Source organism: Panthera onca, chromosome A3, assembly GCF_046562875.1.
Source record: "Panthera onca isolate mPanOnc1 chromosome A3, mPanOnc1 haplotype 2, whole genome shotgun sequence".
NCBI classification, from domain to species: domain Eukaryota; kingdom Metazoa; phylum Chordata; class Mammalia; order Carnivora; family Felidae; genus Panthera; species Panthera onca.
The window spans coordinates 76,589,264-76,615,813 of NC_138341.1; the positions used below are offsets into that span (position 1 = coordinate 76,589,264).

The following is a 26,550-nucleotide window of genomic DNA, read 5'->3' on the forward strand; positions in this document are numbered from 1 at the left end:
TATCACATTTTCACTCCTTACTGCAGCCCCATCCAATAGAATTTTCTAAGATGATGGAAATGTTCTCTGTTGTGCTGTGTTGTTCAGTATGGTAGCTACTACCCACTTGAGTACTTGAATAGCTATCGAGTACTTGCAATGTGGTTAATCACTGAGGAACTAAATTTTGAAAAGTTTATTTAATTTACGCTCCTGGGTGTCTCAGCTGGTTTTAATGAAGTTAAAAACTTAAAAAAAAATAAGTTATTTAATTTAAACAAACTTTAATAGTTACATACAGATGACTTCTGTCAACATCAAACATGTTATTTTTTCCATCTTAAAAAATATAACCTCTCTTGACTCCACACTACTTCTAGATATCCCATTCTCTCTCTGCTCCCTCCTTCACAACATATTCTACAAACTGTTTGTCTATGCTCCCTGTATCCAAGTTCCCTTCCTTTATGTATGTTTTAAAAGTTTATTTATTTGTTTTGACAGAGACAGAGAGAGCACACGTGCAAACAGGGAAGGGGCAGAGAGAGGGGGAGAGAGAGAGAGAATCTCAAGCAGGTTCTACGCTGTCAGCACAGAGCCTGACATGGGGCTCAATCCCTCGAACCGTGAGATCATTACCTGAGCCAAAATCAAGACTTGGACACAACCAACTGAGCCGCCCAGGTGCCCCCTTCCTTCGTGTACTCTTAAACTTACTTCAATCTATCTTTTGACTCAACATGTCACCCAAATGATGCTCTTCTCAGCATCACCAGGGACCTCTGTGTTGCCAAATCCTATGGTCAATGTTGAGTTTTCATTTTACCCGAACAGCAACATTTTACATGGGTGTTAATTCCTTTCTTGAAAGACTTGCCTGTTATTTGGGATTTTACCTCTCTTTCTCTTTCTCTCTTTCTCTCTCTCTCTCTCAGTTCTCCTCCTACCTCTCTGGCTATTCTTCCTGTTTCTTGTGCTGGATTTTCACCTTTGCATCCTCCAAATAATGAAATGTCACAAGCCTCAGTCCTTAAACCTCATTCTCATCTATATTTTCTTTCTAGATGCTTTCATCCACCTCCATGGCTTCAAATATTATAAGCAGTGGATGCCCAAAACATATCTCTAGCTCTGAACTGCTTGCATATCCTATAGCAAACCCCCTACTGAAACCTTACATTTGGATGTCTAACAGGAACCTCAAACTTCATATTCTGTAAGATCATTTTTGATTCAGCTTTTAAATCTGCTCTTCCCTGAGTCTTTCACATTTTAATCAGTGCCATCTCCATCTTTCTAATTGCCAGGCTCCAAATTTTGGAGACATCCTTGACTGATATCCTACAGCCAATCCATCAATAAATTCTTTGTCCTACTATTTAAATAAAGTAAGAACCTGACCTTTTCCCATTGTCTCACCTGCTACCACCCCCTAGTTCAAGCATACTAGGGCTAGTCTGGATTATTGCAAGAGCCTCCTAACTGATCTCCCTACTTTTATTTACCTTTACCCCCTTAAAATCACCTCTACAAACAGAGCCAGAGTGATCCTTTAAAAATGCAAATGTAGGGTCTGTTGGGTGGCTCAGGTCATGATCTCATGGTGAGATTGAGCACCACATCTGGCTGGGTGCAAACAGCACACAGTCTGCTTGGGATTCTCTCTCTCCTTGTCTCTCTGCCCCTCCCCTGCTCTCTCTCTCTCTCTCAAAATAAATAAACATTAAAAAATGTTTTAAATAAATAAATAATGCAAATGAACTCATATCACAGCAAGACACCAAGCTTTCCAATGGTTTTCCATCTTTTTCTGAATAAAAATCAAAGTCCTTACAGCAGCCTATCATATCCTGCATAATCTGGTCCCCAACTACCTCAGATCTCCAGGCTCACCCTCCCTCCCCTCCCTGACTTTGTCTTCCTTTAATCCACATGGTCCTCCTTGCTGTTCTTTGGAGGGCCTGAATATGCCACCTTCAATCTCTTTATACTGATTTATTTACTTATTTATTTAAACATCTTATTTTTGAGAGAGAGACCGAGTGTGGGTGGGGAAGGGGCAGAAAGAGAGTGAGACACAGAATCTGAAGCAGGCTCCAAGCTCTGAGCTGTCAGCACCCAGGCGGATGCATGGCTCGAACCCACAAACCACGAGATCATAAACTGAGCCGAGGTCAGATGCTCAACCGACTGAGCCACCCAGGTGCCCCTATGCTGATTTATTTTACATGGCAGTTCTTATCTATCTTTCCAAACTAAACTTTGGAGCCCTTAATCAGAGTTCAGACTTGGACTGTTTTGTTCCCTGCTGGATTCCCATCTCAAAACAGTGCATAGCACTGAATAGGTGTTCAATAAATCAGTGTTGAGTGAGTTAATTATACTACTAATGCCTAGTAGTATAACCCAGAGTAAATCATTTAGCCTTTCTTGTACCTCATTTCCCTCATCTCTCAAAAGAGAGATACTCTAGGTAATCTCAAAATGCTCATTTACTCAATAAATATTTAATGCTGTCTACTGTGTGCCTGGCACTGAGTAGGTGCTTCACCTACAAGGAAAGGTCACAGTCCCTGCTGTCAAGGAGCTGGATGTTGAGTGGGATAACCAGCCACACGGGGAATTACCATGGAGGGCTTCCAGCGAAAACTTCTGAGTGTTCACCAGGGAATGGGTAGGATTCAGTTACGTGAAGAGGGAGTGGAAGCCTGTTCCTGGCTTCCCACGTGTGCATGGGGAACCCTTCCAGACTAAACCTTGTAAAGGCTAGGACCTCCAAATCCCCAGATTTGGCTCCAGTCTCTTAATCCTATCGTTACCTTACCTCCGATGCTGGTGCATTTACTGAACGAAGAAGCGGAGTGGGAGTTGGGGGTAGAGAGTTCAGTTCCAGCTTTAAAACTATCCGACCTTGGTCAGCAACCCCTCTTTCATAAAGCGAGGCACTGCTAATGGACTTAGGCCCGGACATGCGTATCCTTTTACACTGTTCTCAAGCCCCAATAACACAAATCTCATCCTATTAACCTTAGAGGTCCTTAGCACAGCGCAAAGGTCCTCAACGTTTTTTCCGTCTCGCATTTCTCAGAGCTTTCCTAACAATACGTTCCCGTCGGCGCCAAGCCAAGACGGCTGAACGTCTGCGACGACGTCGGCGCACGCCCGCGAATTGTCCCACACTCTGGGACTTTCACGGTCGGCTCTTCTCTAGAGTTCCCGGATGTCCTTGCTAGTTGGCCCCCCGCAAGCCCCTGCGCTAACCTGGGAGGAGTTGACCTCTTCTGACTCTACCAACTGAAAAGCGCAGGGGTGGACGCACTGAGCATGCTGGGAGGAAGGCTAGAAAACGAAAACAGAACCTCTCTCAAATAATCACTCAAGTCTCATTATTAATAGCACATCGCATGGGGCTCATTTGTCCTCAGAGAAATAGGTTTGTCCACCTTCCATGCGAAAACAACGCGTGGCTCCCCCTACGTCTGGCGCGCCCAGCCTTTGGTCTCTTCCGCGCCGGGCGACCCCGCGATCACGTGCTCCCCCATTCCCTCTCGCCGAGCGTGCATTCTGCCTTGGGGACGGCCGAGCCATGGCAGCCCTGCTGAGATCCGCTCGCTGGCTCCTCCGTGTCGGGGCGGACCCGCGCCTCCCGCTATCCCTGCGCCTCCTGGCAGGTGGCGCGAGCCGGCTGCACGCCGCCCCTTTTCTGCCCGCGGCCCGCGCCGGGCCGGTCGCCGGGTGAGTGTCCATGCTCTGCCCCCGTCCGCCTGCAGCGCGGGCGTCCCCCGGGATCGTGACGCTGGTGGGGGCCAGGTCTGCCTGTCCCTCTCCGTCGCTCTAGGGGCCGAGCGTCCTGGGGTCTTAGACCCCCTTCCCCACAGGGGGTTTACTGCTGACAGGGTCGGTCGACTTTGGAAGGTCATGGCCGTGTGCATGGTTTGCTTCCGGCATGGATTCTGCTCTCGCCTAGGACTGGGTCGTCCTGCCCTCCGGCTACCAGCGGCCTATGAAGCTGGGGGCTGAGGGGTGGGCTTTGAACGCGGCTGCTGGGATCGGGTGTTACTCTTCTCCTTGGGATTGACCCGGCTTGTGTGCTGTCCCACGTGGGAACATTATCGGTGATCAGTGATCAGCTAGGACGTGTATTTCGAGAGGTTTATTGTGGGGGGACGGGAGGAATAGGTTGGGAACTTGCGTGAGCTAGGGATCATTTAGAGAGGGACGTTTAATTATTACCAGCTTGGGCTTTTGCATGCATTTTCTGGAGTGGGGTTTTCCCCTAGCTATTTACAAGAGTGTGGTATGAGTTGGGAATTGTCACAGTAGGGCTCTGTAAAAGTGTCAATGGATGAATAAGTGAACACGTGGAAGGGAAGTTAAATTCCCAGTGGGTGTCAGTGTGTGAATGGATGCTCTGATGGATTGAGGTTTATCAGGAGATAGGTCAGACATAGACTTGGAAGTAGGGGGGATTAGGAACTTTGATGGAAAAGTGTTACAAGTAGTATTCTGACCCACCTAAGAAGGGGAGATGGGCACTGAGCTTTTAAAATAGGAGAAAAAATGATTTTGAAAGACTGTTTATAGATAAAAAGTACTTTGGGAGACAACAGGACTAAGTGCTAAGGATTTGCTGTTGGACAAGTTACTCAATATTTCTAGACCTCAGTTTCCTTAGTTAGACGGAGTGGTAATAACATTGGTAGTACTGCGTGAGATAGATTATCTATAAAAAGCACTTAACATAGGACCTGGTACTTAGTGCTTTATTAGTTATTACACTAGTAATAACTATGATTATATGGATCTTTGTGAAGCAGCCTGGAAACTTATTCTCTGCATAAAATTATATGGAGGAAACATTTTATGACTTCTTAAGGAGTCAGTTACAGATCTTTGGAGTGTAGCCTACTTGTAACTTATGGCCTGCCTGGGTTGTTCTCATTAGGCCTGCAACAGCTAACCTTCAGGAGCCATGCCTCTGCTTCCACAGAACTGCATTTCTTTGCTTTCCAAGACCTTCCAAGAAAGTTGTGCCAATTACTCTTAATTTTTTTAATCTTTATTCCTGTGAGGCCAGAGGAGGGTCGATATTATCTTTCATCTTCACTGTTGCATTTGTGGAAAACAATAGAACACAATCTGTAGAAAGAGTATTGGTCTCAATGTTCATCAGACCTGGATTCTATTTACTTGCTACGTAATCTAACCTAACCTCTTTGAGTCTTAATTTCATGATCTGTAAAGTAAAGGTAACAAGGCTTTTCTCCCTTCTTTGCAAAGCTGATTTCTTGTCATTCAGGATTCAACTTAAACACTGTTTCTTCAGAGAAGGCTTACCTCAACATTCACTCTAAAAAACTATCCTATTTTTGTTTTAGGTTATGTGTCTGACTTGTTTGTTTCCTTAGTAGAGAAAGTGAATTGCATAAGAGCAGGACTTTGTCTTGTTCCCCACTGTGTGCTGAGCTTATAGCAAGCAATAAAGAAGTATTCCCTCTTTCTCTTGCACTCTTAACAATCCTTTTATACAGTCTCATGTAAGCATGCCCACATCTTTCCCGCCTGGAAAACAAAACCTTTCCTAGAACTCTGGACTTAACTGTAGATGCTTACCAGTTTTCCTTCCCTGTTCGTATTCCTGTCTCCTTTATTTCCTCTCTTTGTGTTCACTCTTTCACCCATTGCAGTCACACTACTGGTAAAAGCTATCATTGTCTTATTACTTTTTTCTTGTATATTTTTAAATTATAAAACTCATGTGCCTTGAGGAGCAATTGCAAAATAGAGAGGGAATAGTTATAAATTAAAAGTCACTGTTGGGCGCTTGGCTCAGTCGGTGGAGTGTGCAGCTCTTGATCTCTTGGTGTGAGTTTGAGCTCCACATTGGGTATAGAGATTACTTAAAAATAAGATCTTAAAAAAAAGTTATCCTTAATTCTATCACCCAGAGAGAGCCATTGAGATATATATGTCCTTTGTGTATGGATGTTTGTATGTATGTATGCATACATAATTTATGTATGTGTAGATGAAAGTTTATTTCATTTATTTTTTTCCCCAGGGACTTCTTAATTACCAGACCCACTTTTAAGGCCTTGAGCTCTGGCATATTACCCTGTGTCCCATTTTGCCCTTCATGAGACCCTTTGCTTTGCATGAGTCTTTCATGATTCTCTTCTCTTTAGGATTTTTCTCACCTGCTTTGTTGCTTCCTTTTTCTTCACTTCATCTCTTAAATGCTGATGTGTTGGGTTTATCAGCCCCTACCTACCTATCTGATCATGGTGTTTTTTTCTCTTCCTGGATATAGACACCTCCAGTGGTTAAACTACTTGTGCCTCAAACCCATCAAATCTCAAGTTGGACTCATCTTTCCTCTCAAATCTGTTCCTTGCGTATTCCCTGTTTTAGTGAATGTTGCCATTTCTATCTGCTTCCTAGAGATTTTTCATTCTTATTTCATTGACATCTCCCTTACCCCACTCACCCCCTATGTATTGATTATACAAATGATTAAGTTCCGTTAGATATTTTCATCTGGAATAAATCTCCTCTTCCTCCAACCCTCACATTATTCCCTAGTCTCCTTGATAACTGTGATCATGTCATTTTCCTACTTAAAATTAGACAATGTGATGGCTTCCATTAGTTCCAGGATAAGGTGCTTCATGATCTGGAGATGCTTCTGAGGCCTCACTTTTTGTGAGTTCCTTTCCATGACATCCTGTAGTCTAGCCATACCATACTAATGAGTCCTCTGCAGCAGGGCTTTTTCACAAGCATAAGAATTCCTTGTGGGAATCTTGCTAAAACGTAGATTCTGATTTTGCAGGTCTAGGCAGGGGCCTGAGATTCTGCATTTCTGACAGGCCCCCAGATTATAAAGGTACTGTTGTCAATCTATTGACCAGCAAGTCTCTGGAGGGGCCATGTTGCACATCTCTTTGATTTTGAATGTGGTGTTCAGTCTTGGAACGTGTCTCCCCTTCTCTCTACTCAGGTGTTCCATTCCTTTAGTCTGTTAAATCTTGACTGCTTTTCCCATTTGACCACTCTTTTGTGCTTTCTCTCAGATCCTGAATCACTAAGCACCTGTTAGCACGATTGCATGTGTGCCCACCAGCACTCCAGACCTGGCTGTAAGTTCCTTCAAGGCAGGGACTTTGTTTTATTCTTTTTGCCTCCTCTAGTGGCTGACTTCATGGCACATAGTAGTATGGGTGTCAGATATTTGTTGGGTAAATCAGTGAAAATCTTAGACATGGAGGAAGGAATATCATGACATGCAGAGAAGTTTGAGGGGATATTTAATCCATGCATATAGTGTGGCAAACCTCCACACGTTCACCCCAGTCTTGATTTCCTAGAATGTCCTGGGAAGGACAGATGAGTATCATTGAGTAAAATTATTAGGATTTATTAATTTGTTTTCAAAATTCAAGCGCCAAAAAGTATATACTTTTATATTCTTTAGTCTTGCTTTTCATTTCCCATTTCAGCACTTTTTTTTCATTTTTTTAGACAATTGTTTTCTTAAAAACCAGCTCTTAGCTTATCTTTTTGGGGAATTTGAGGGGCAAACACTGTTGCTTTCCCACAGACTCTCTTTTTCTCACACTTCTGGATCAGAAACTGCTTATATTTTCTTGTGAGACTTTTTTAGGCCTCTGTGCTTCAGAGGAAAGATAAGCTTTGAATCAAATCAGTTTGGAAGTGGATCTAGATTGATGATTGGCTTAAAGGTGAAGAGCACATATTGCCCTGTGACAGAATGACGTGACTTCTCAAGTTGGAAGGAAAGAAAACTTTCCCTTGTTTATTTTTTAATAAGACAAGAATCTTAACAAATATTAAGAGTCTGGGTCCTTTTGGCATTATGATTCAACCTCTGTGTATATAAATTTATCCATTACAGAGGGCTACGATAGGCACATGTAAAACTCATATATGCTGTTCATAAAAGAGGAATATAATACTGGGGCATCTGGGTGGCTCAGTCAGTTAAGCATCCAACTCTTGATTTCAGCTCAGGTCACGATCTTATGGTTCATGAGTTTGAGCCCTGTTTGGGGCTGTTGCGCCAATAGTGCAGAGCCTGCTTGGAATTCTCTCTCTCCCTCTGTCTCTGCTCCTCACCCGCTTATGTACTCTCAAAAATAAACATTAAAAAATATAATACTGTAGTATTTCAGATAGAAGAACAGTCACATTTGTTTATGTTAGGGGCTCATTTGAGTTTAAGAGGACATTTGGTAATGAGCAGCCAAAGCGTTCCAGGGGAAGAGAAGAGGAGGAGACTTGTTCGAGGCCATACTTTTATCCTATGTGGCTATGTGGGGTTGATACTGCGAAGGCTGGTTGATTTATTGTAGCTATTAAGGTTGATTAGAAGTTGGTCATTTGAGGGGTGCCTGGGTGGTTCGATTGGTTAAGCTTCCAACTTCAGCTCAGATCATGATCTCGCACTCCGTGAGTTCAAGCCCCGCGTCGGGGCCTGTGCTTGATAGCTCAGAGCCTGGAGCCTGCTTCAGATTCTGTGTCTCCCTCTCTCTCCGCCCCTCCCCCACTTATGCTCTGTCTCTCTCACTCTCAAAAATGAGTAAATGTTAAAAAAAAAAGAAGAAGAAGAAGTTGGTCATTTGATGGTTGAAAGCCATTGGAGAACTTTGAGAGGTATAAGTCTTGACAAAGTTAACACAGACTATAGGAGAGATAGAGGCTAGGAATGGATAGACCAGTAGGAACAACATTGATACCACAGATTTGGGCTAATAGGACCTCAGCTAGGTGGTGCAGAACTGCAGACCAAAAAACAAACACTTCCTTTTCTTCTTGAGAGATTGAGAACAGGAAGTTGGTCAGCACTTTGGCGGAATTACACATAATAGATTTGGAGATGAGGATAAATAGTAGTACCTTCAGATTAGATCTTTACTGTTTTCAAGCTTTGTATGAATACATCACACATGCATTTCATCTCTTGTGGGTTCATATTACAAATTAGGAAAGAAGCTTAGAAGAACAAAGTAATTTATCTGAAATCTCCAGTTGGGATTTACTACAGACACTGTGATCCCCAGTTTTGAAGTGTTTTGAATGTGTTGTGCTTTAGGTGTTTAGATTACTTATATACGTAAGTAATATGGATTACCTGTGGGTATACCATTTTAAAAAGGTGATATGATACATCATAAATTTAGGAATTAAAGACTATCCTAAGTGAGTAAGCATATGATATGATCTTAGAATGTAAACTCTGCAAGGGATCTTTAGAGTAATCTTGTCCATCCAGATTCTCCCTTCATAGATTCTAGAGAGTATCCTGTTCCATATTACATCATAGGTCCCAACTGGGGTAATTGACTATTCATCCCTTCCTGTCATAGCTGAGACAAAGGAGACGTACCTTTGGACCGGGAGAGCCTACGGTGGAGAGGACGTCTGGATAGGTAAAAAGGAATCGGTGTTTCCAGCCGGGAGACTTCTTTTTTCTTGTAATATTTATTTATTTTTGAGAGAGAGAGAGAGAGCAAGCACACAAGTGTGCAGGTGAAGGAGAGGCAGAGAGAGGGGGAGACTGAAAATCCGAAGTAGGTTCTGAGCTGTCAGCACAGAGCCCGATGAAGGGCTTGAACCCACAAACCATGAGATCATGACCTGAGCCAAACTCGGACACTTAACCAACTGAGCCACCCAGGTGGCCCAAGCCAGGAGACGTTTAAGTGTAGAAGAGTTCAAGTGGCTTTTTTAGTCTAAAATTTTGTGACCATAAAGCATAGAACTGTGTTTGGGATACAGCTTAACTGGGCAAGACTTTTTGGAGAATTGAGGTTTTGCAAAATAGTTGAGTGAGAAAGTTCATTGAAGTACCTTTACAAAACATTTTTTTTTTTTTTAATGTTTATTTTTGAGAGAGAGAGAGTGAGCGAGCAGGAGAGGGGCAGAGAGAGAGGGAGACACAGAATCTGAAGCGGGCTCTAGGCTCTGAGCTGTCAGCACAGAGCCCGATGTGGGGCTCAAACCCACAAACCACGAGATCATGACCTGAGCCGAAGTCGGATGCGTAACCGACTGAGCCACCCAGGCACCTCTGCTAATACATTTTTAAAAGAAGAAAATGCTCTAGGAAATGCGAAGTTAATATTTATTATGCTTACTCTGCCGGGTCTTTTATGTACACTGTCTCAGTGTTGCTCAAGCTTCGGGCATTTGTGTACTGCCTTCAGATTTTTTTGTGAAATCTGAGTATAACTGCAACCATTAATTATATTTAATATTTTTCTTTACATTGGTTTTAGGTTTAAAGTGATCTTTTTATAACTTAATTTCATCTTAAGCAAAAATGTTAGTAAAATAAAGAGCTTGATGTGATAGTTATTTTTAAATATTAATTAAAATAGATAAAAGTACTGAAATGGAAATTTTTTGCCTAAATGCTATATCTAAAATCATCCTGCCTAGCAGAAGGGTGATATTTTGGGAAACACTGTATTATCTCCATTAATCTTTTGTGATGTCCTTGTGAGGTAAATACTCCCAGAATTTACAGGCTGAGAGAAAGTTAGAGTAACTTGGCCAAGTCACACATCTTATAAATGGCAGTGCCTGAATTCAGGCTGGACTGTAGGACTCAGACTCATGCTCTTAAGCTCAGAGCTCCTGTGTTTCCACCATGCCGTGGAGCCTTCTGTTTTTGTCTCTAAGATGGTCCTTATCCATTGTTCGTGAAAATGATACGCAATAGGGTAGGATGTATACGGAGGATTAAGGGAGCCTCTCTAAGGCACTTTTACATGAAATTCTCTTGGTTATTTATAAGGAAGTGAGAATTAACAAATTGTATTGGTGAGACTTGTTGCTTGGAATTTGCAGTTAAATCAGCTGGGGGCCGGGATGCCTGGGTGGTTCAGTCTGTTAAGCATCCAACTTCCGCTCAGGTCACGATCTCATGGTTCATGAGTTCAGGCCCCACCCTGGGCTCTGTGCTGACAGCTCAGAGCCTGGAGCCTGCTTCGGATTCTGTGTCTCCCTCTCTCTGTCTCTGCTTTTCCCCCGCTTGTGCTCTCTCTCTCTCTCTCTCTCTCTCAGAAATGAAGAAACATTAAAAAAAAAAAAATCAGCTGGGGGCCTTGGTACCAGGTATTTCTTTTCCATCTCCATCACCCACTGTGGTGTAGCTTCCCTTGGCCTTTTACCTCGACTACTGCAGTGGTTTCCTAAATGGTATCTCTGTCTTAATACTTTTTATTTCAAAAAAAAATTTTTAAATGTTATTTTTGGGTGAGAAGGACACAGAGTGTGAGTGGGGGAGAGGCAGAAAGAGAGGGAGACACAATCCAAAGCAGGCTCCAGGCTCTGAGCTGTCAGCACAGAGCCCGACGTGGGGCTTGAACCCACAAACTGAGATCATGACCTGAGCCGAAGTCAGATGCTTAACTGACTGGGCCACTCCGGTGGCCCTCTCTGTCTTAATTCTTGGTGCCCTCTAATTTATTCTTCACCCAGCAGTTAGACTAATCTTTTCAAAACAGAAATAAGCCATAACCCCTGCTTATAAACCTTCAATACGTTTCTGATACAGTTCTGTACCTGGCATAAAATCTGTACCAAGAATAAAATCCAGACTCTTTATCTTCATAATCCTTCATGATCTAGCACAGTCTCCCTCTCCAACCTCATCCCATCTGTTGCTCACTTGCTTGGCCTGCTGACTGTTCTAGTTTGCTTGGAATACTTATCCCCTCTTGTCTATGGCTGCTTATTTTCATCCTCAGCTAAAAAATTAAAGTTACATTTACCTTGAGCATTTTTTAAAAGATTTTATTTTTTAGTAATCTCTACATCCTGTGTGGGCTCAAACTCATGACCTCGGGATCAAGAGTCACATGCTCTTCCAACTGAGCCAGCCAGGCATCCCCATTTTTCTTGAACATTTTATTCATAATAGAACCCTGCTGTTACTCTTTCATTGAAGTCTCTTATTTCCTTCTAGAGCTTAACAGCAGTTTTTAAATTTTTTTGAAGTTTAATTGATTATCAGATTTACTTACTAGATAAGTAGAAGGGCTGATCCTAGCACGGTGCCTTGGACATAGAAGGTGCTCAGTAAATATTTTTTGAATTAATAAATCAAAGAACTTAGGTTTGTTGTGTAAAAGTAAAGAACAACTAAAGGATATTAAAGAGGGAATGACATGAAGATGGTTTGGGGGATGGTTGATCTGGCAGTTGTATTAATAAAAGCTGAAGCCTAAGAAAGTAAGGAGTTTGTTGCAAAAAACCCATGTATTCTGGGGGCATCTGGGTGCCTCAGTCGGTGGAGCCGACTCTTGATTTCAGCTCCGGTCACGATTCCAGGGTTGTGGAACCCACGTAGTGGTGGTATGGTCAGTAGCAGTAGAGAAATTTAAAAGGAGTACCAACCACTTTTAAAAGGAGGCATTGTGTATTTTTTTCTTGTGTGGACTACTATAGAAATTATACTCCTTGACCCTCAAAGATAGGGTTTATTGAAGTCACGATACAGCTTATGGTTTGGGGTACCAATCTGAATTGTGAAGTGAACAACTAGTATTTTTAAAAAACATTTCTCTGGGGGGTGCCTGGGTGACTTAGTGGGTTAAGTGACTCTTGATATTGACTCAGGTCATGATATGGTGGCTGTGGCAACCAGCCCCAAGTCAGGCTCCATACTGAGTTCCACACTGAGTGTGGAGCCTGCTTGGGATTCTCTCTTACCCTCTCTCTGCCTCTCCCCGCATGTGTGCTCATTCTCTCTCTTTCTAAATAAATAAATAAATATTTAAAAACTTTCTCTGTTGGGGCGTGTGGTTGGCTCAGTCAGTAGAGCTTGTGACTCTTGATCTCAGGGTCATGAGTTCAAGCCACACATGGGGCATGGAGCCTACCAAAAAAAAAGGCATTATCTTTTTGAATTTTTAACATGTTAAAACTTAAGTGGAATCAGTAATATAAGATGTATAAAAAGAATTATAACTGTGTGCGATGGTGGCTCAACATTTGAAAATCAATCCATGTAGTCAACCGTATCAACAGGCTAAAGAAAACTCGAGTGGAATAATTAAAATAGGGGATTGGTAAGAACATGAGATAAGTTTGAGATCCCCACTGCTACCACTTTCCATTGTGAACCCCCTTTGCAGCCGCATTCATTTTCTTGATGCCTTTCTGCCATGTTGAACTCCTTTCAGAAGATGACTACCCAAGTACAAATCCTGGACCTGTTATCCTGTCATTAACTAGCTTTTACTGTGACTCTGGGCAAGTTGCTTCAGTTTTATCTGTAAAATGAGGATTATAGTAATAATTTTTTGTTATTTAGCATGCATCATTAAATGCATAATATACATTAACTACTGGTTATATCTATTCTATTGCATATCTATATCTTTTTTTTAAACTCTAGTAGCTCCAAAGTGCTAGAAGCTGGATTGACTTATAATAGCAAAATGATGACAGTAACAGGGAAGATGATGTTTTGAGAATGTGTGTTTGTTTGGTGTACGTTTGAAGTTTAAAAAGAATGAGTAACACTTCAATAAAAAGTTTATTTGAAAAAATAAACACCAAGACTACCCAAAACATACAAAGATCTCTTAAAACTCAACAATAAGAAAATTAAAAAAGAAAAAGAAAAACGTAATAACCCAATTGGGAATGAACAGAAGATTTGGAAAGTTCACAAAGGAAGACATATAGGAGGCAAGTAAGCATATGAAAAGATGTTCACCATCATATGTCATTAGGGAATTGCAGATTCAAACCACAATTAGATACCATACTTTTTAAGATGACTAAAATCCAAAACATCTTCGGGATCAAATGTTGGTGAGGAGTGGGGCAATAGGGAGCTCTCATATTTATTGCTGGTGGGAATGCAAAGTGGTACAGCCATTTTGGAAGGCAGTTTGTCAGTTTCTTGCAAAGCTGAATAAACATAAGCTTACCCTATAATCCAGCAGTCACACTCCTAGATATTTACCTAAGTGAATCGAAAATTTACATCCACATTAAAGTCTGCACACAAATGTTTATTGATGCTTTATTCATATTTGCCCAGGTTGGAATCAGCCAGTATGTCTGTTCTTCATTAGGTGAACAGATAAACAAATTATGGTAAATTTGTAAAATGGAGTATTATTCAGCACTAAAAAGAAATGTGTTAATCAAGCCACAAAAAGACATGGAAGAACCTTAAATGTATTTTGGTAGGTGAAAGAAGCCAGTCTGAAAAAGGCTCCGTACTGTGTGATTCCAACTGTAAGACATTTTGGAAAAGGCTAAACTATAGAGAAGGACAAAGGTAGTTAACAGTGGTTCAGGAGGAGGGGGGGAAGGGATGAATAGGTGGAGCATAGGGCATTTTCAGGGCAGTGAAACTCTTATGTGTGGTACTGTAGTGCTTATCATAGATTTGTCAGAACCCATAGGTTTTTCATGGAGTGAACCCTGTTGTAAACTATAGGCTTTAGTTAATGTATCATGATTGGTTCATCGTTTGTAACACATGTACCACACTAATGCAAGATGTAAATAGGGGAAACTGGGTGAAGGGGAAGAGGATATACAGGAACTCTGTACTCTGCACACTTTTTCTGTAAACCTAAAAATGCCTTGAAAAAGTAAAATATTAGAAAAAAGTAAAGTATTGGAAAAAAGTACAGGCTTAAGAGGGGAATTTCACGGAAGCCTGCTTATAATAATAGGTCCTTGTACCTTTTTGAAATATGGACACTCAACTATAAAGTCATTATTTTTTTGTACTAAAGAGTTGAAATAAAAACCACCACCAGTTAAAAAAAAAATGAGAAAAACAATGCCACATTTTGCCAGAGGAAATGCGTGGGTAATCTGAATGTTAGTGGTGAGTGCCAGAGTCTCTGGAGGGAACCTAAGATGTTTAACTCAAAAATTCAAAAGAGCCATTTATGACTTGTTGATGAGATGATGAAATAATTTTCACTTATGTAGTTACATCAGTTTTGGTCATCAGATTGGAGGCAGTGCGTTCTAGCTTGTGCAAGCTTGATGGGTAGGTGCCTATACTACATAGACTCTCCTTCACCCCGGACTTGTTCTCTTCTTTACTTTCTGTCACAACATACCTGTTGTTCCAGGCATGAAATTCTTGTTACTGAGGAATTTAGAAACGAATTTTGGGCCAAATAATAAATGTAGGGGCGCCTGGGTGGCTCAGTGGGTTGAGGGTCCGACTTCGGCTCAGGTCATGATCTCGCGGTCTGTGAGTTTGAGCCCCGCATCAGGCTCTGTGCTGACAGCTTGGAGCCTGGAGTCTGCTTCGGACTCTGCGTCTCCCTCTCTCTCTGCCCCTCCCCCACTCATGCTCTGTCTCTCTCTGTCTCAGAAATAAATAAACATTAAAAAAATAAATAAATATGGGGTGCCTGGGTGGCTCAGTCACTAAGCGTCCAACTTCGGCTCAGGTCATGATCTCACAGTCCATGAGTTCGAGCCCTGCATCGGGCTCTGTGCTAACAGCTCAGAGCCTGGAGACTGCTTCCGATTTTGTGTCTCCCTCTCTCTCTGCCCCTCCCCTGTTCATGCTCTGTCTCTCTCTGTCTCAAAAATAAATAAAAACATTAAAAAAAAATTTTTTTAAATAAATAAATGTAGAAAGCACTACCATGTAGGGAAGCACTGGAGACTTCCTTTTGAAGAGTGAAGAATCTTTTGGTTAAATGTGTAACCCTTCCCTCACCCCAGTTCATTCTATGGTGGGTCCATGGTTCAGCTTATCTAACGAAAGTTGAGTGAATATACTGGGGCACCCGGGTGGTGCAGTTAAGCGTCCAATTCTTGATCTCAGCTCAGGTCATGATCTCAGGGTTCATGAGTTCAAGTCCCACGTCAGGCTCTGCACTGATGGTGCGGAGCCTGCTTGGAATTCCGTTTTTTCTCTCTGTTCCTTCCCTGCTTGTACGTGTGTGCGCACGCTCTCTCTCTCTCTCTCTCTCTCAAAATAAACTTAAAAAAATAAAATAAAATGAAATTGAGTATACTTGTGTGAAGGAGAGTTGGCTGCATTAAAGATTTATTTGTGGAAAAATTAGCTTTAAAATGTTCAGAATAGTGTACTTTATCTTCTCTCTGAATTTTGTGTTTGTTTGATCTTACGTCTTAAACTGCATTTTAGCAAAGGTTTATTTTTGTGCTTTTTCACAGTTTATAAGATTTGGGTTGTATAAGAAAATCTTGGCAAATGTACTTCACTACAATTTTGAAATTCTCGTATTAATTAGCTTTGGTTGTTTTGAACAGTATTATTTATTGCATATTCACCTGAACTTGACATGTTCTGGGTGATTTAAAATAATGCTGTTTTGTGTTTGCCTAACAAGGGCATAGTTTAGTAACAACTGATCCAGTAGATAGGCAAATGGCCAGAGAAAACCTTTGAAAATAAAGAATAAATAAGTAGGAGCGTATCTTCTATGGTTCATAGGTAATTAGCATTTAATTAATTCAGCTCATTTAACAAATGAGCCATTTACAAATTAATCAATTAGCCATCTACAGTGTGCTGATCATTAGGTTTGTAAAGGTAAGAAAACATTGTCTTATTTAATTAGTATCCTGATTTTTTCCACTGTTTTCCAATTTGTTTACATAGGTAGAATCATTGATGGCCAGAGTGCTTGTGATTTGTCCCAGATCACAGTAATAGAATTTCTAGTCTAGTATCTGTTACTGCCTCTGTATTTTACATAACCTTGTGGTGAAACTTTTGGCGTAGATTTCTTTAATGTAGTATCATATACTTAATCATTCAATTTGTGACTGGTTTTCCAGGTAGAGAACATAGGGTAGGAAACTAACAGCTTTATTTTTACACTTACTACTATGTAAATGTTTATTGGTAATTGGGGTAAAAATGTGCACATGCAAGAAAAATGGGATTATCATGAAGGTGTCCCTGGATTAATAAGTATTTTTTTATATCACACTCTGTTAATATGTACTTTGTAGGGGCGCCTGGGTGGCGCAGTCGGTTAAGCATCCGACTTCAGCCAGGTCACGATCTCGTGGTCCGGTCCGTGAGTTCGAGCCCCGCGTCAGGCTCTGGGCTGATGGCTCGGAGCCTGGAGCCTGTTTCCGATTCTGTGTCTCCCTCTCTCTCTGCCCCTCCCCCGTTCATGCTCTGTCTCTCTCTGTCCCAAAAATAAATAAAAAACGTTGAAAAAAAAATTAAAAAAAAAAATCCTAATTTGATTCCAATTTGTACTTCAATCAAAAAAAAAATACATGTACTTTGTATACATTATTTAGTTATACTTAACTAGCTGCTATTGGAAACTCTAAGATATTTTGGAATAAATGTAAATCTTTGTGCATTAGAAATTTTGTGTTAAAAAGTGGTGTTTGAATGCAGAGAAAGTTTAAATTCAATTCAAAGTTTCATGATAGGGTATTTCTCACACATAAGGATTATTTTTAAGTCTGTTATTTGTAAATTAGGTATAGCCTATATTTCTGCAGTATGGAATACCTCTGATTTCATGTTTTAGAGCATTTGGCTTATGTGTTAGTTCTCCTATTATTAAAATATTGAATGCTTTAAAGGTTTTTTGTTGGGGCACCTGGGTGGCTCAGTCGGTTGAGTGGCCGACTTCGGCTCGGGTCATGATCTCACGGTCCGGGAGTTCGAGCCCCGCGTCGGGCTCTGTGCTGACAGCTCAGAGCCTGGAGCCTGTTTCAAATTCTGTCTCCCTCTCTCTGACCCTCCCCCCATTCATGCTCTGTCTCTCTCTGTCTCAAAAATAAATAAACGTTAAAAAAAAATTAAAAAAAAAAAGGTTTTTTGTTCTTTATAAACCTACATGTATTAATCTGACCTTATCTAATTTTTAAACTTTTTTTTAATTTTTGAAAATTAATGATGTTTATTTATTTTTTGAGAGACAGAGCACAAGCGGGGGAGGGGCAGAGAGGCTCTGAGCTGTCAGCACAGAGCCAAAGGCAGGGCTCGAACCCACAAACCGTGAGATCATGACCTGAGCCGCAGTCGGACACTTAACCGACTGAGTCACCCAGGAGCCCCTGAAAATTAATGATGTTTAATACCAGAAATCTAGTTTTATTTTCAATGATTGAAGTTGTTAAAATAACTAGAAAGGTACTATATAATTAGTATTTTGACAGATGGAAAGCAGCTATGAATTGAGAGCCGAAACAGTCACTATAAAATGTTTCAAACTTATTTAGAGAGATTGAAAATTCTTTGGTCCTGAATGATTCTTTAAAAAATTGCATAATTTAAACTTGGTTATTGGTCTTCTTTTAAATTTAAATTCATAATGAGATTACACCTAGAAAACATTTGAAAGCAGTTATCAGAATTTTAAGTACATTTTAGATCTCTGTAAAGGTGAGAAGAACTTTGTAGCATAAACTGCTTCATTTTCCTTCATTAAGCTGTTTTTACTTAAGGAAAATAAAACACACACACACACACACACACACACACACACACACACACACGCTTAAACCACATCATATTATTGTCTTACTTTGAAATGATTCCATGTGGAAAGTTATCAAGACACAGTTATTCAGGAGATTTACTTTGCATACAATTTGTGTGTGCTTGTGACTTTATTTAGAGTAAAAGGCAGAACTTTTCTTTCCTACCATCTTACACTTCTCTGAGCATTTCTGGTTTTGTACCAGAATTTAGGTATTTGGTAACCAATAAACTTTGTATAAATTTTGCTCAATAAAAGAATTTATATGGATAATAAGTGAGTTTAGTTAGTTACCAATTGTGTTTCATTTTATAGAGGGCTGCTGAGCCAAGCCAGGCTATATGCCATTGCTGTTGAGAAAAAGAATTATCTTCAAGAGGAGCCCTCCTCTCATAGAAAGAATGCCAGTCAATTTGACTGGGCTCTAATGAGACTGGATAATTCTGTCCGAAGAACTGGCCGCATCCCAAAGACTCTTCTACAAAAAGTCTTTGATAACACCTGTCACTCAGGTATTTCAAATTTTTTGTATATTTTCTTGTTTCAGGGCAAGATCACTGCAAAACATGTTATTTGATACTTTTAATTTTGTTTGTTATTTCTATTGATCATGATTTTATGTTATGATTGTGATCTTTTGATCTTTCCAACTCATCAGGGCAAAGTTTTGCATGAAACATTTTTGTATTAGATATTTTTTCCAAAATCAGCAAATAAAAATTGTCTTCTTGCTTTCCACTTTTTTATAAAAAAAAGTCACTCAGTGGTAAATCGTTTGGAAGCTGTTTCTTATCTTGCCTTGTATGGTGTCAACTGTCCCTAAGATGCTTACATATGATAGATTCCCAGAAGGACCAATAATCATTATTTCCCTTTCATTTTCACTTAGCTATTATAATCCATTTGAATCACTTACTTTGATAATCTGGTGGAAGGTTGTAGGCCCTTTTACCACCTCCCACCCCCCACAAGCCGAGCATGCAAACATGCACATAATTTTGCATGTAGTTACAGAATATTCACCAGCTTCCTAAAGCCCATCTGTGGATTTCATTCACATTAAGAAGCTATGGAATCTAATGATGATGGATATCAAAGAAGTGTCAGTTATAATTGTGTGTATTTAAAAGCTATTGTATCATTTTCTCTTTTTGATTTACTCAGAGTTGAACGACTATTACCATAGTTAATTTTAGAATATTTTTATCACCTCAAAAAGAAATCTCCAAACCCGTAGCCATTGTCCCCCAACCCCTCATCCCTTCCAGCCTTAGACAACTACTAGTGTACTTTTTGGCCTTGCAGATTTCTTATTTTGGATATTTTATTTAAGTGGAATCATACAGTGAGTGGTTTGTTTTTTGTTTTTGTTTGGTTTTAAAGTCATCTTTCAGAGACATGTAGATAAAGGCCATGGATAAAGGGAGAAGGAAGTTTATATTATTTTGTAATTGATTGTAAACTTGGTATTCATGGGTTTTAATTGTACTGCTCTGTACTATTTTCATAAGATACTGAGCTTAGCCTTTGAATTGTAGTAAGTAGTGCTTATAAATTAAGTTCTGTGTATTTTTATATGGTATAGAGCCTTGCAGATTACATGGATTCATAACCTTAGCTTTTTAAAAGCAGACTAATTTTAAAAACATAATTTTTAGTAACATTGTAAATGTTACTTGTGGATTTGAGTAGGGTTTTTCTAGTTTGTGGGTACTCTTAACATCTCAGTGAGGCAGGAGAGTTTTGACTATTTACGGATTTCAGTTTAAGTTTTGATATTTACCTGTATGATATTGCTGTTGTGTTAAATGATATCCATTACCTTTTTTCACAGGGAGCCCAGGTGGTAATCAAGCCTTGCTTCTCCTGCGCAGCTGTGGTTCTCTCTTGCCTGAACTACAGTTATCAGAGAGAACCGAATTTGCTCATAGGATATGGGACAAACTTCAGAAATTGGGTATGATTGTTTAAAAATATGTGTATATGTAAAAAGTGTAGATATTTTTTCTTTTGGTAAATAAGAATTTATTTACATAAATGCTATAATTCAATTTTATGGAAGAGCTACTTGGTAATATTTATCTGGTGAGTTATAGCGACATCTAGAGGCATTGAGAATAAAATAATTGTCAACTATACTCAAATGAAAAAATAAAGTAATTTTCATAACAATTATTACTTTTATGGTAAGTTAAAAAGAAAAAGGACAGGATAAAAAGGCAGTTGTATTGTCAAAGTTGGGAACGCACATATCATTTGACCAAGCAGTTCCATTTGTTAGAATTTAGATAACAGGGGCATCTGGGTGGCTCAGCAGGTTAAGCATCTGACTTCAGCTCAAATCATGATCTTGTGGTTCATGAGTTCGAGCCCCGCATCAGACTCTGTGCTGACAGCTCAGAGTTTGGAGTCTGCTTCGAATTCTGTGTACCCCTCTCTCTGACCCTCCCCTCCCTCTCCTCCATTCTCCAAAATAAATAAACATTAAAAAATTTAAAAAAAAAATTTAGATCACAGATATATTCAAATGTGCAAAGGGATATCCTTTATTGTGGCTTGTTTGTAATAGTTAGGAATTGGAACCAACTCTAATGTCTCTCACTGGGGATCAGATAAATTATGGGGTGTCCATGAAATGGAATTCTGTGCAACTGTTAAAAAAGGAGGAGTTCTTCTATACTAACGTGGGGTGTTCTCCAAAATAGAAGGAAAAATTAAGGTGCAGAATGGTGTATATAGTATACTACTATTTTGAAGAAAAATATTTATATCTGTATATGCATATAACATTAAAATAATTCTTGAAGGATAATAAATACCAGATACAATTTTACTCTGTACCTTTTTATGCTTTGAAAATTTTGAACCGTGAACATAGTATCTATTCAGAAAATAACATAGTTTAAAAGACCATTAGATAAAATCCAATGTTCATTCTTGATTTTTAAAAACCTTAACAAAGAATAGAAGGATACTTCTTTAACATGTTAAATTTAAAGCCAACAACTAATATCATGCAGTGAAATAAGTTGTGAAACAATATGAGAAATTACGGTTCTTTAGATGATATACTTGTTTACCTGTAAAATCCCAGAAAATCAACTTACAGTAAAGTAGTAGGAAATATTAAATGTTCATGAATCTATAACTTTTCCTAGTTAGAAAATAAAATGGGTAGAAGGTTTTAAGTTTAGTCACAAATATATAAAATATCTATGAATATCCTTCAAGAAACATGTAGTATCTATATGGAAAAAAACTATACAATAAACACAGAGCTTCACCTCAGTTTTGAATTCATCTAGAACTAATTTTGATGACAAGTTCGTTTGTTTAAAGTTTTGAGAAGAATAGATGAATAATGGATTTCAGAATGGAAAATAGTCTTCTAGGTATAAAAGCCAGCAGGAAAGTGAAAATAAAGAATTGACTTCAAAAAAACTAGAAATTTCTGTATGTCAGTAAGTCATGTGATTTAAAAATACATGTTGAACTGGGAGAAATTTTTGTGAAAAAGGATATACGTTCGTTCTTTCAGTCTTAGAGCCGCTTTTTAGCCAACCATTATTAGAGTTCAACTTGATTTTTTAGAAGTTTTCAGGCACCGTATGGTAACCTTGATGCACAATCACATTGCAGATGTTGAATTGTACATGGTTCCCCTTAAGGCCTTATATAAAGTGTTACAACGGTTAACAGATTGGGCACTCAGGGCAGACCACCTACATTCAAATCTGTGGTCACTTACTAGCCATGTGGCCTTGGACAAGTGGAAGAGTCAGTTTTCCTCATGCATAAGATGGGGATAAGAGTACGTCTCAAAGCTGTTGTGAAGACTAACAGAGCCTCTAGATGCAGAGCACTTAGCACAGTTTCTGAAACATAGCACAGTATGTACAAGTCTACTAAGATAAAAGCAAATATTAATAGAGTAAGTCCTGTGTGGTCTAGAATCTCAAAGTGACTGACCAGAGGCCTGTGTTGCTACAGGCAGTTTAGAAATAAAATTTAATTCATGCAAATTTAGTAAAAAAATAGCATTAGATTGATACGATGACCAAGATGTCATCAGTGGGTTGAGGAAGGCTGAGTGGCTACCTTGATTGATGTGGCCTTAGGCAAGATAGGGCCTGGAAGAAAACAAAGAGCTTTGGAATAGGGGTAATTAACAATAGCAGACTAGAAACTGTAACTGGAAATGGAGCCTTCAAACAAACACTGAGTAGCCTGGTGAGTAAATAACCAGGTCTGCTAGTACAGTCCTCCCTGTATAGAACAACTGCAGTCACAGTCCGTCTTGGTGTGTCTGTTCTGTGGCAAGGACTACTTTCTATCAAAAATGTTTGTCACTTTAAATACAGAGGTATTGTCAACATTTTCTAACAGGAAGGGATATTATGCTTCATAAGTAAGAAAATCTTTGTCACTTTACATCTTAACATCTGAATAAGCAGTTACTTGTGATTGTATAGTAATTCAGTTAATTACTGTCTTAAATGCTTAACTTGCTCTGTTCTGACAAGATTTCTGTATAGTTGGGCCTAAGTATGGGGTGAAATGCTGAAGTGACCATTTTACCCCTTTTGTTTGTTAAATTTAAGTATGCATATTTTAGTTGTGATAAAGAATATGATTTTAGGTCCTTTTCTAAAAATTTGATTTAAATTTTATTTGTAGGTACTGTGTATGATGTAAGTCATTATAATGCTTTACTTAAAGTCTATCTTCAAAATGAATATAAATTTTCACCAACTGACTTCTTGGCAAAAATGGAGGAAGCAAACATTCAACCAAATCGAGTAGGTAGCTGCTATTGTAAATGTTTATTGGTTATATCACTTTTTTTTTCAACCCCAGGAAAAAGATAGTATTTAAAAAATATTAACTAGCCCGTTTCATTGACAGGTGACATACCAGAGGTTGATCGCAGCTTATTGTAATGTAGGAGATATTGAAGGTGCCAGGTATGGAGCTCTATAAATGTATGTTTAAGGAAACAAATTTGTTAAGTCCTGTAAACCTAGGATACGTTTATTTGTCTTTTTTTTTTCTTTTAAGCTTATTCTTAGGGAAATTATTTCAGAAGGATTTTAATCTAGCAAATTTGGTAATATGACTTAGATAAAATATAAAATTGTGTAAGAGGAGAAAGATAAATGAGTATTGCTTTTTTTTTTTTTTTTTTTTTTTGAGTATTGCTATTTTAATTAAAATTTGGATTTACTGGAACAGAGGCTTAAAATTGCTGAGGTGTATAAAGTTGGCTTTAGTCCTTTTAAATTGATTATTTCCTAAAGGAAATGTTCTTAGCCATGTAAACTATTCATTTATAAAACTTGCAATATTCTATCTTGCTGATTCATATAAAATCAGTTGTGACGTTTATTTCTCTGTAAAATTTAGTACTGCTTTTGGATGGCAGCTTTAGGAAATAAGGAATAAATTGAAATGTATAATTCATTTTTAATTGAATGGATTTTTATTAAGCTTTATAGGCTTTTTAAAGGTTAATTAGTATAGAAGAAACAATCACATTTTAAAAACTTACCTGCTATTTTTACCAAGGGTAGTTCAAGATCTATAATTTGATATAATTGATATAATTTCAGGGAGTGAGATTTTGTGTTTGTATGTTGTAAAAAGTGGTTCTGATGTATATTTCCAAAAAGTATTTTCATTTCTCTTTTATTGCAGCAAGATTCTTGGATTTATGAAAACTAAGGACCTGCCAATCACGGAGGCAGTTTTCAGTGCTCTTGTTACAGGGCATGCAAGAGCCGGGTAATGTTCAACTTAAGGTTTTGTTCTCGAGCGAGGTTTAAATTATAGGAAATTATTGTAGAAAATTCTTAAACCATGTTTATCTAACCCCTCAAAAATTTTGAGCGTGTGAAGTAGAACATGCAATTTTTTAAGAACTTATTCTTAAATTTATCTGTTTCATAAAACTTTTATTTGAAAATAATTCAATTTTAAAAATTGGGCCTGATCCAGACTAGTTGACTTTTTGTTTGTTTGTTTGTTTTTAAATTTTTATTTATTTTTGACAGAGAGAGAGAGAGACAGAGCATGCGTGGGGGAGGGGCAGAGAGAGAGGGAGACACAGAATCCGAAGCAGGCTCTAGGCTCCGAGCTGTCAGCACAGGCCCCAACACGGGGCTCGAACTCACGAACTGTGAGATCATGACCTGAGCTGAAGTCGGATGCTCAACCGACTGAGCCACCCAGGCACCCCTTGACTTTGTATTTTAACTGCTCTCTTGATGCTCTTGGAAAACAGTTTTATTTTTGAAGAATAATTTACTAAATGTTATTCTTCCCTAAAAAGGTAAATTTGAGTCATTGCACACTTGATGAAAGAGGGCACATTAATTTAAGGTCTAGGTGATTATTATGCAGTTTGGTTTCTCTTTAATTTGGAACATTTATTATTTTTGTTGTTTCAGAAACCTACAGCTGGTTTCATGTGTATTTGCTCTTTTCTGATGTCCTTTGCTAAATGGTTTATAAGAGTTGTTAATTTTAATAAGTACAGGCTAATATATTTTAGAATGATAGTATTACATTTGCCAGTATTATAATAATCTGTTCTGTTTTCTTTGAATAACTTCCAGAGATATAGAGAATGCAGAAAATATTCTCACAGTGATGAGAGAGGCTGGAATTGAGCCTGGTCCAGACACATACTTAGCATTATTGAATGCATATGCTGAAAAGGGTGACATTGATCATGTTAAGCAGGTATGTCTTATGTCATGTAAATAATACTTTAAAACTATTGCATAAAAAAAAATCATTTGTGTGAGCTTGTGTTATGTTTTGCATGAAGCAGAAAAGTGTAGCTTATATCTGTTTTTAAAGGTATTTCTTGTAGACATTAGTATTGATGGAGAATTTTTAAAGTTTGGTACCTTGGTGTTGATCTTACAGTTATTGCTGAAATGTAATGTTTTCTGTTTTATAATATAAGCCCTAAACCTTTAGATGGTGTATGTTCCTAATTTTTTAAATTTTGGTATTTTAATTTATTTGGCTATAATTTAAAAATACTGGTTTCTAACTCGTTCTTCTAATTTCTGAAACTGTCTACAGACTCTGGAGAAGGTGAAGAAGTCTGATCTTTACCTTATGGACCGTGATTTATTGCAAATTATTTTTAGTTTCAGTAAAGCTGGGTATTCTCAATATGTCCCAGAAATTTTGGAAAAAATTACATATGAAAGAAGATATATTCCAGGTAGTTTTTAAAAATTTATTTTTATGATTTTTCTAAAAATCTGAATTACTATTCTTACATGATGGAAAGGGCATTCTCTAACGATAGGGGATTGTAGTGCATGAACACAGGACTCTTAGAAGTCAGATTAATGAACTAAACAACTTGAGTTAATGAGCAGATGGGAATGTTTTGATTTGGAAGTGTTTCACTGTTATCTGGGGAGATATATCCTTTTGGCCTTTGTAGTTCATAAGTTTGTCTTTCAGAGTGGCTGCGGTGTAAAAATATTATTCAATTCAGTAACAGAATATGTCTTTCTTTTCTTTTCTTCCCAGATGCAATGAACCTCATTCTGCTTTTAGTCACTGAAAAATTGGAAGATACAGCATTCCAAATTTTATTAGCATGTCCTGTATCAAGGGAAGACAATCTGAATGACTTTGGCAGTTTCTTTTTACGACACTGTGTGACTATGAATACGGTATCCTGTCTGTTTTTACTTTATTGACAGTGTAATAGGCAGTGAAATAAGAGTCTATAAAGTAGAAGAACATACTATGAGATGAGACCAGTTACAAACATTATGAAAACTTTGTTTCTGTGTTATAAGTTTATCAGTTAGAAAGAGGACGAGAGGTTGAAATTTTTCATTCCAGGAGTGGTAGCATATCTGCAGAAGGTCAAATGGTAGGATATTTGCAGACCCAGCTGATGTGTGGTACCTTTCCCCCTAGCCTGCAGAGAAGCTGAAAGATTACTGCAAGCAGTTAAAGGAATCCCAGATGCATACATCTCCTTTGCAGTTCACACTCCACTGCGCATTACAAGCCAATAAAACTGGTATGATAT

The 26,550-nt window shown here is 38.7% G+C and overlaps 1 protein-coding gene across 1 annotated transcript in view; it reads left to right on the forward strand.

Moving 5' to 3' along the window:
• The first annotated feature begins 3,511 nt into the window (after positions 1-3,511).
• Positions 3,512-26,550, forward strand: part of LRPPRC (leucine rich pentatricopeptide repeat containing) — a 111,181-nt gene continuing 88,142 nt past the window's right edge. Inside the window, exons 1-10 of the mRNA XM_060607488.3 lie at positions 3,512-3,714; positions 18,798-18,994; positions 20,317-20,439; positions 23,160-23,281; positions 23,388-23,446; positions 24,177-24,263; positions 25,097-25,223; positions 25,575-25,719; positions 26,037-26,182; positions 26,436-26,541. Coding sequence (XP_060463471.3) covers positions 3,566-3,714; positions 18,798-18,994; positions 20,317-20,439; positions 23,160-23,281; positions 23,388-23,446; positions 24,177-24,263; positions 25,097-25,223; positions 25,575-25,719; positions 26,037-26,182; positions 26,436-26,541 — 1,261 coding nt within the window. The 5' untranslated portion in view covers positions 3,512-3,565. The remainder of the gene's footprint in view (positions 3,715-18,797; positions 18,995-20,316; positions 20,440-23,159; positions 23,282-23,387; positions 23,447-24,176; positions 24,264-25,096; positions 25,224-25,574; positions 25,720-26,036; positions 26,183-26,435; positions 26,542-26,550) is intronic.